Source organism: Monopterus albus, unplaced genomic scaffold (genome assembly GCF_001952655.1).
Source record: "Monopterus albus unplaced genomic scaffold, M_albus_1.0 scaffold32.1, whole genome shotgun sequence".
In the NCBI taxonomy this organism is placed as follows: Eukaryota; Metazoa; Chordata; class Actinopteri; order Synbranchiformes; family Synbranchidae; genus Monopterus; species Monopterus albus.
In genome coordinates this window covers 2,327,255-2,336,689 of record NW_018127912.1, presented here as the reverse complement: position 1 = coordinate 2,336,689, position 9,435 = coordinate 2,327,255, and the positions used below count along the sequence as shown (strand labels likewise).

The 9,435-nt window shown below is 41.4% G+C and overlaps 2 protein-coding genes across 7 annotated transcripts in view; one reads left to right on the top strand and one right to left on the bottom strand.

Annotated features, from left to right (window-relative positions):
* Positions 1-8,006, top strand: ppp2r2ca (protein phosphatase 2, regulatory subunit B, gamma a). Of its 5 annotated transcripts, XM_020597181.1 has the most exons (11): positions 151-223; positions 547-918; positions 1,307-1,404; positions 1,614-1,797; positions 2,331-2,443; positions 2,667-2,844; positions 4,144-4,308; positions 4,508-4,677; positions 4,946-5,037; positions 5,391-5,527; positions 5,656-8,006. In XM_020597181.1, exons 2-11 carry the CDS (start codon positions 855-857, stop codon positions 5,670-5,672), a joined length of 1,218 nt encoding a protein of 405 aa, XP_020452837.1. In that variant the 5' UTR covers positions 151-223; positions 547-854; the 3' UTR covers positions 5,673-8,006. The 5 variants fall into 5 exon arrangements, with proteins under 5 accessions (XP_020452836.1, XP_020452834.1, XP_020452833.1 ...); XM_020597180.1 differs by lacking the exon at positions 151-223 and adding an exon at positions 1-12 and having other exon boundaries at positions 725-918; positions 5,391-8,006; XM_020597178.1 differs by lacking the exon at positions 151-223 and adding an exon at positions 1-12 and having other exon boundaries at positions 5,391-8,006.
* A 374-nt stretch (positions 8,007-8,380) lies between these two features.
* The window catches only part of wfs1a (Wolfram syndrome 1a (wolframin)), an 8,291-nt gene continuing 7,236 nt past the window's right edge, over positions 8,381-9,435 (bottom strand). For both annotated transcript variants that reach the window (XM_020597143.1, XM_020597144.1), the window contains exon 12: positions 8,381-9,435. This exon is cut by the window's right edge and continues 409 nt beyond it. In XM_020597143.1, coding sequence (XP_020452799.1) covers positions 8,587-9,435 — 849 coding nt within the window. In that variant the 3' untranslated portion in view covers positions 8,381-8,586.

Sequence of the window (9,435 nt, the reverse complement as noted above, 5' to 3'; positions counted from 1 at the left end):
GCAGGCAGACTGGTAGGTGTACCGAGGCCTGTTTCCCTCCCTCCTGCAACACAGGCAATACATCATGTTCTCCTCTGAGCTCTGTCAAGGACTATCTATTTGAGAACTCTGTGTGTGTGTGTGTGTGTGTGTGTGTGCTTGTGAGAGCAGGGATCTAGAAAGTGGGCAGAGAGAACTACCACACCCTGGGAGCATTTGCCTCCACTGCAAGGAGCTACGCAGGGTGAATATTACAGTGGATGTTTTCGTGCTCACATGCACTTCATCCTACATTTATTGCTGTATGCATACACAGCAATTTATATTCTCTGTTTAATCTGCAGGGTTTATATTCTTTGTTTAATTTGCTGAAGATTGTTTTTCCTTCACTCTCTGAGATTTGCTTCAGCGTTGAGTAGGCCTTGTGTGTCAGCACACGTGTCTTTGGTCATGAGTGTGTTGAATGTCTAACAAAGGTCACACCATTTGGCACATCATGTGCATATATTGTCAACCTGCCCAATAGCAGCCCTCTTCTCTCCTACCAAAACCTATCTACATCACCAGCCTTTCCATTCACCTCTCCCTGCCTCATATCCTCTACCTCACTACATTCCTCTTTCATTTCCTTCTACATCTTTTTTCCTCTCGCTCCATTTCCTTTTCCATAAAACACACTTTCTCCTTGGTCTTCATTCCATCTCCTCTTCACGCCTCTTCTCCTTCCTGCTGGCTGGTTTCCCAGGATGCCTTGTTCCAGGCCGCTTCGCTAGGCCCCAGCAGCATGGGCGGAGCCTGGGTGGGGAGAGAGAGCACAGATTGGACCCTTCCCCTCAGGACGGGCGTGCTGGCGGGTCACCTTCCCTCATCTTCAGATGGGCGAGGACGCTGAGAGCCCCAAAATCAACCACACCTTCCTGCGAGACTATGTCACTGAAGGTAGAACAGCCATTGCTGTCTCTTTGGTGTCAAATAACAAAGTGGAATGACTGAATGGATTCATTTCGGTTTCATGGGTGCATTATCCTTGTACTGCAGTTTTAAATATTACATATATTCTATTGTCTTGTTTGGAGTCTAAGGAGTTGGTAACAAAAATAATATATCATTTTACTGAACAAGATACCTTGTAATAATCCAGTATTTCATTACATCCCCTTCTACATTTATCTCCTGTAATTCCCCGCCTCTCTTTTTCATGGTGCCTACTTAATATCATTTTCTATTTATATTCAACTCTTTGTCTTTCTCTCCCTTTCTTTATACTTGTTTTACTCTAACCATTATTTCACTTAACTGCTTCCCCATTTTCCTGTCCTCCTCCCAGCTGATGTCATCTCTACAGTGGAGTTTAACCACACAGGGGACCTGCTGGCCACAGGAGATAAAGGTGGCCGAGTGGTCATCTTCCAGAGAGAGATTGAGGTCAATTTAATATTTAAAACCCATAATAATCACCCCTATCTACGCCCAGTATATCTTTAGGCAGCATGAATTTGATACTACTTTTGTCCTAGCTACAGCACTGTGTAATGATGTTTCACATAGCCCTAAATGCTTATTCTTTGCACTGTGTCTTTACATATAGACATGTCTATTCAAAGCTGTGTTTTTTCACTACTGACCCTGGACAGTCTAAAGGGGAGTCAGAGGAGACAGGGGAGACGGGGGACTCTGGGGAGTACAATGTCTACAGCACATTCCAGAGCCACGAGCCAGACTTTGACTACCTGAAGAGTCTGGAGATTGAGGAGAAAATCAACAAGATCAAATGGTTACCACAACAGAATGCAGCACATTTCCTCCTTTCCACAAATGGTGAGTCATCAGTGATGTTTCTCTCCCAAAAGATCATCCAGATTTCCAGTTAGGATATAGCTCAACTAGCAGACCTGTCAAGACTCTGTCATTACAACCTTGAATCTGCATGAATAAATATTGATAGATATTAGACACTGGGCTGCGGTGTGAATTACACACTTCAGTACATCCCACGTCCACTTCCCAGCATTACGCCAACCTAGCATAATCTTTTATTTCCTGGGCTGGATAAAATAACATCAAGCCAGTCACTGGAATGTAACCTGGGGGTACAATTAGTGGCATTAACCTGCCACAGTGTTCAGTCGGTGCTTTAATTATACTCATGAAACCTACTAATCATGAGTTGAAGAATAGTAGCTTACTTTATGGGTAATATCACAATTTCCAGCTACAATACATAAAATGGATCACCTAGACTGCCTTAAAGAACTGAAAAACAAAACTTTATCAGTCTCTTTTCCACTCTAACAGTTATTGCCATATTTCCCTCAAATGAATCAACTTCCCCTGATTTCTACCTGTCACAGATAAGACAGTTAAACTGTGGAAGGTGAGTGAGAGAGACAAGAGACCAGAAGGATACAACCTGAAAGATGAGGAGGGGCGGCTCAAGGATGTCTCTACCATCACCTCTCTGCAGGTGCACATGTTAACATGCACTCCTGAACATTCACACTTTTAGTTTGGCAAGTCTGTATGTATCAGATTGGTGTTTGTTTGGCAAGTCTGTTTTCTGTGCTTTTGTTCTTAATGCCATTTGATCCCTGTCTTTGATATCCTCTAATCCAGCCCTTCTTGTCTTTATTGTTGTCATTTTGTCTTTGTTCCTTCAGTTTTTAATCTTTTATATTTTTCTGTCAAAGGTGCCGGTGCTAAAACCTACCGATCTGATGGTAGAGGTTCGTCCCAGAAGAGTGTTTGCAAACGGACATACGTACCACATCAACTCCATCTCAGTCAACAGTGATGGTGAGACGTACCTGTCTGCTGATGACCTCCGCATCAATATGTGGCACCTGGGCATCACAGACCGCAGTTTCAGTATCCTTCCTAACAGCAATTTGTTTTGTTAAGCACTGGTTTCATTTTCACCTTCATTCTTCTTTCTGTAACTCTATAGATCGCCTATGATTTTTGTTTATAACAACCTCTCACTTGGTGAGGATTCTCCAATTTCCCAAGGTATGAAATTACCAGAACTGCACTAAATAGAAGTACACAGTGGGGCTATCTTTTTCACTGTTATAAAAGTAGTTGTGCATATCATCATGACCAGATGTGCAGCATCAGTGAGAAAATCATGCTTAGATTATCTTCAAGCTAAAATCTAATGGCTATAGAACAAAAGATGAAGAGTGGGAACAGTGCACAACAGAAACCTTAAGTCTATGTAACTGAGCCTCTTCCTATAAAGTTTGTAAGAATAAGTCAGTAATATAATTAGGTTGAGTTCCACATTCCTAGGAGCAATTTCCCAGTCTAAAACTAATGCTTATTTGGTTGCTTACAGTCACCTTTTGGTGGGAGGAAAATAAATATTTTTGTCAGTGAATCTGCATATTAATGTATTCTGCTAAAACAAGGGCACACCAAATCCTGTGTGTCTTGAAGACATCTGTGCAGCAGATGCAAATGTGCCAACATGCATATGCATGTTCTGCGATGTTCACTGGAGCAGCATGGTTCCTTAAAGTAACCTACTTTTGAAAGTCATTGTGCATAGTTTGTATTTATCAGTTTTACCATTCACTGGCATCTACTGTACTAATACTACTGTAAATAGCAAATCCATACATCCAAACCCATGCTTAGAATACATATATCTATCACACACATTATTCCACCTCTTGAAATATACATACAGTAGAAATATACTTTATATTAATTCATTGATTTAGAGTTCATGTAAACAGCACATGACTATGTTTGGATTCATAGCTGGTTTGGAGTGAGGTGTACCGCCTCAGAGTCTGTGTTCATTGCAGGCTGTAGCATGTTGGTGATTTGCTATTCAAATAAAAGCTGACCTAGAAAATCACAGAAGTCTCTATGGAAGCAGATTTTAAATAATTCACTCAACAGTACACTTTCTACTGAATCACACAGGACTGCCACAAGCAGAACTGAGAGAGGGGAACAGAGTGCATGTGTGTATTGGAGTTTGGCTTTTTTGGGGGTGGTTATTAAGAAATGAGCATTGTGACCATAGAAAAGAACAGGAAAAGCACAGAACATTGAATCAATACACATGAGTTATTGGCTGTTCATCCACTTCAAAGAAGAACAGGCTAGAATCCAGTATTTCTGTGGTGTTTGATCTTTGACAGACCCTCTTCTCAGATATTGTGGACATCAAACCAGTCAATATGGAAGATCTGACAGAGGTGATAACAGCAGCCGAGTTCCACCCTCAGCACTGCCACTTGTTTGTGTATAGCAGCAGCAAGGGCACCCTACGGCTCTGTGACATGAGAGCGTCCGCACTCTGTGACAGACATACCAAATGTGAGCAACGCATGTTAGATGCAAGCTATAGTTTGCATCCTGCCTGTTAGATTGTAGAAAGGACAACAGGCCCTATTTGCATTGATGATAACAACAGAGACTTGAGCATAAGCTACAAGAGTCTTTAAAACAAGATCTGGAGGTGTATTTGTTAATAATCACTGTGACATCTACAGTAACTCCACATTTCTTTGTCCAGCATTTGAGGAGCCTGAGGATCTAGGGAGCCGGTCCTTCTTCTCAGAGATCATATCATCTGTGTCGGATGTCAAGTTCAGTCACAGTGGACGCTACCTGCTGACGAGAGACTACCTCACCGCCAAGGTGTGGGACCTGAACATGGACAAAGGCCCTGTGGAGACATACCAGGTAAGAAAACAATTAAAATAATTGGTAGTTGCACCCTCAAGATGTCAAATATGCTGTGTGAGTTGTCTGAAGTTTGGTATAATACTGTACGCTCATAATATGCAGAAATTTTATTATAGTGGATTAGAGTGAAAGAAATGCATGTGACTGCAAGATGAATCCCTTTATTATTGATGATGGATTAAATATGTCTTCAGTCCTCTGGGTTACTATGTACAATTCTGAGTCTACCCTAGAAACTAAGGCTGACTCTGTGTGTCGTAACCAGGTCCATGAATACCTAAGGAGTAAACTATGTTCCCTGTATGAAAACGACTGCATCTTTGACAAATTCGAGTGTGTTTGGAACAGCACAGATAGGTAAGTGGTAGCATAACAGAGAGAAAAAAGGTAAAAAAAGATTAAGTATGGTATTTTAAGTACACTTGAAAGCAAAGAATATAAGGATGGGGCAGTGTGTTTCTGCTGACAGTAATTTTCTAAATGCTCTGCCTCTGCCAATACATGACAGTTAAATCAATCCCACAGAAAAGCTTTGCAGGCATCCCATCAATCCATGTTCCGTCAGCTTGTTTTTTACTTTTCTTCTCCTCATCCTTCCATGAACCTTATTTGTTTCTCTTCCTGTTCATTCTCTGTCTTAACATCATTCATATTTATTCATTTGCCTTCTTCAATAAGACTTCTAATTATGTCTTCTCTCCTCTCCCCAGTGTGATTATGACAGGGGCGTACAACAGCTTCTTCCGAATGTTTGACAGAGAGACGGGTCGAGGTGTAACCCTGGAGGCGTGGCGGGAAAGCAGTAAGCCTCGGGCTGTGCTACGGACCCGACGTGTCTACACCGGTGGTAAGCGTCGTCGTGGAGATGTGGGCGTTAATAGCCTAGACTTCACAAAGAAAATCCTGCACATGGCTTGGCACCCATCTGAGAATATCATTGCCATAGCAGCCACCAACAATTTGTACATCTTCCAGGATCGTGTCAACCCTGAGACGCAGGCACAGTGACAGTGATGGGAATATGGGCAGCAGCAGACAGTGCTTTCCTCGAATCTGAACAACAAACAGTGACTCAAATTATTTGGAGATAAGGCACAGGGAGTGGACAGCCTTTATGAGTATTCTAAAGCAAGCTGTTTCACAACATCCTGAGATGAAACATCTATTTGTATTGATAAAAAGATTGGACTAATGACCAAATGACAAGAGTTCATTTTTTTCTGTCTCCAAGGAAGGTGTGTAACATTTTGTTCCATCACTGAGATGAACTGATGACTTTAGTGCCCATCAAGACATGTTTTGGTTCCACTCTCTTCCCACATTTTGAAGATGTTTGTGTAACTGCCCCACTGTAGAGGCAGTAAAAGAGGTGCAGGGACACCTCTCCATCAGCATTGACTCAGTGCAGCTGACCACACAGTGTTGCACTCCTCTGGTACCATTTGACACAAAAAGGATATGTGTTAGGTAGCAACAAAAAAAGAACGCTATACAAAACATGAAGGCCTTGCGATGATTAGACTGTGGATTCAAAATGACTTGAATGAATCTAAACATTTTCTCACAAGTGTAGAATATTAGGAGTGGTGTTATTGTACAGCTTGTCACAGCAACATCCCAATCTTTTTTTTTTTTAATCGGGAGAGAACAGCAGCTGAACCTCTCCTTTAGAGCAGTGCTCTTGGAGTCTGCTTGCACAATTCACCCGTATTCTTTCCCCGATCCACTTTGCAATAATAACACTAACAAAAACACAGTGCGGCAGTATTCCTGCTTTAAAACATCAGCTTTTCTTCTACAGGTAACATAAAGTAAATGTATACACTCTTTTTACTGTTAGTTGTAAATATTCTGTTCTTTTTGTTAAGATGATGCTGATTTTGCTTCCAGAAGACTAAAAGGTAAAAGATGTGCTATGACTAGTACATTACAAGCAGACCTGAGATCTCACTTATAGAAAGGCTGTGGAATCGCACTATTCCAAGTACACATAAAGGGGCATATGCTTGTAGCAGTACATTTGTATATACTGTAGGTATTGCTGGCTCAAGAGAGGGGCAAATTGTGCACAGAACAACACTTACTGTTTAGTTGTGTGTATTAATCCTGTATTGGGTTTTGATTGCTGATCAAAGTCCTTTTCCTTGTCTAAAGTCTACATAGTTACAAGGCAAATTATTGTAATTGAGGGAGACAGCTGATCAAAGTTGAATTACTGCTGTGTTAATTTAAAATGAGCAAAGTGTTCATTTTCTAATGCACCAGAATATTTTATAATAGAATAAAGGATCTTATAATCAAAAGTTGGAATCTAAGCACATTGTTCATAGCTACATACAATGTGTGATGACTAAGGTTGTGTCCAGTGTGTCTGAAGGTCAGAGTATCATCAGTGCAATATCTCATGTATAGTACATGTACATTGCTGAAACATCTGTACAGTGAAACAATAATGTCAGTTTATCATATCACAGGTTCTTAATGTCATTTATACTGTATACCTCACAGTGCCACATACTCCTCTGGGGTGTGACACTGAAAGCCTACCGTAGGATGTACAGTGGTAAGGTAATGTCTCCGTTGGACTGAATTGTGTGACCTGGTTACAATTTGATTGTTTACAGTGCAGTGCTTTGTATTCAAGTGACCTTGGCCCTGGTGGGATTATTCTAAGTGATCTGGATGTACACCCTTCCAGGTGGTGTAAAGGAATCAGTGTAGAGGTGGAAAGTATCGTGTCCCTTTGCACTTTTTCAAAATCTGACAATTAGTCTGTCTGATGGATCGATGACAGTTCACTGTGGAAACCTCAAAGCCCAAGGAAAGAAGAAAACCTGTTGTATTTGTTCCACTTGTCTGCACCACTTTTGGTTTAAAGATCACAGCTCACAGACATTTACTTTGCAGTCTGTGGGCTAGGGGTTTCTCTTGTAGACACCCCTTTTTTTTCGGTCTTTACGGTTCATTAGTGTTGTTTAATGCAGGCTCAGTGTAGCACTGATTGGCTTAACAGCGTACACAAATCCATGATGATGACAACCCACAAGAAAATATCTTAGTGATAGGCCACCTAAAGCATTATGTAAGTTCCCGTCCTCCAGTGGTGAGCTATAGTTTAGAACAAGTCAAGTGTGATCGCATCATAACCACGACCACATATAACCAGTGAGAGGACTTGTGTCCGGAGCACAGCAGTAGCAGCATGCTGTCATTACTCAATGCTACTAGTGTGTATATCTATCATACTTTAAAAAGACAACTCTAACGATACAAAAAACTGAAAGCAAATGAGGTGATTGAAAGGAATGTGCATTAATAAAATTCCATCTGACAAACTATGTGTTGGATCCTTTTATATCTGTGTCTAATAGGACACCATTTTGTGCCATCGCTAAACACTTTCACTCAACAAAATGCCGCTGTCCTATGAAGCCTATGCATCCCAAGAAAAAGCAGCCCTGTTTTCAGCTTTGTCTAATGCATTTTTCATATAATCAAATTTTAATAACAGTGTTAAAGAGTTTATTTTGTTTAAGAAATAGTAGAGTTTCCTCAACCCAGAAAAATGTTTAATAATTCTGTTAATCTGAAAATGTCAAAATCTGGAGATATATGATTCTTTACTGGACAGTGGCAAAAAACAAAGATAAAAATCTGTGAAAATTATTCTGTCATCATAAATGTGACATCGTGGCATCAGTTCAGTCTAGAGGCACCCTATATTATGAACTCCCTCACTCCAAATATCCCCTGTAAGTGTCACTCCAAGTGGAATAAGTGGTAATGGATGAATTAATGAAACCTGAACTGTGGATCCAAGATACATTAATACCATGATAATTGCATCGCAAAAAAGACTCAAGAGAGTTAAGTAATTATTACTTCAGCTTCATTGTCTTGCTGTTTTCAGGCAGTTATTTTTGCAGACAGGAATGGAGAAAAGAAAAAATCAAAGGCAAACTTCAGGGCTTTCATTGTGGTGCGTCTCCAGTTCCTTTCTATCTTCACCTGCCTGGCTCCAGTCAACTCTGAAGAAATACAGTCCAGACAGTGGATAGCTTTTAACTCAAAGGATGGAGCTCTGGCTCCCAGACGGCCTTCCATCTTGGTGCTGAACTCCACCATATTACCTGGTTTCAGATTAAGTAGGACCTGTCTGAACTCATGGCTGGCCATTAGGATTATATCCATGGCTGGGTCCTCTGCCTCTGCACTTGCATCACGGACCATCCCTATTGTCACCTCAAATCGATAGCTGTCAAAGCGTTTGATATGGCAGGTGTATTTGGCCAGAACCTTGAGCTGACACAACTCTTCCTCTTCTTGTATTTGGAGCAGTGTGGGCAGTGAGACAGTAGCAGATGCTGAGCTGGCAGCCAAATCTGTAGCTGTTAGGTTTGTGATAGTCATATTCTTTGGCTCACATTTAGGATATGATTCTCCATACACGCAGCGCAGCCAGTCTCCTATGTACACCGGCAACATGTTAATGACCGACTGTGGCCCATTCTCTGTCTCAGCCACACGGACATGCTTGAAACGCCCAACCCATGTGACTCTGTGTCCTTGCAAGTGGCTACAGAAGATCTGTGTCTGGGCCATGCCTCTGGCTTCCCAAGCAGGAGGCCCACATGCCTGGCTGTACTGGCTCCAAGTTAATGTGGAGTTGTAGACTTTCTCTCCCTCTGCATGATACACATAGATTGAGAAGAACAGGATCACCATGGAGATACAGAGTAAGATGAGTTTGACTGG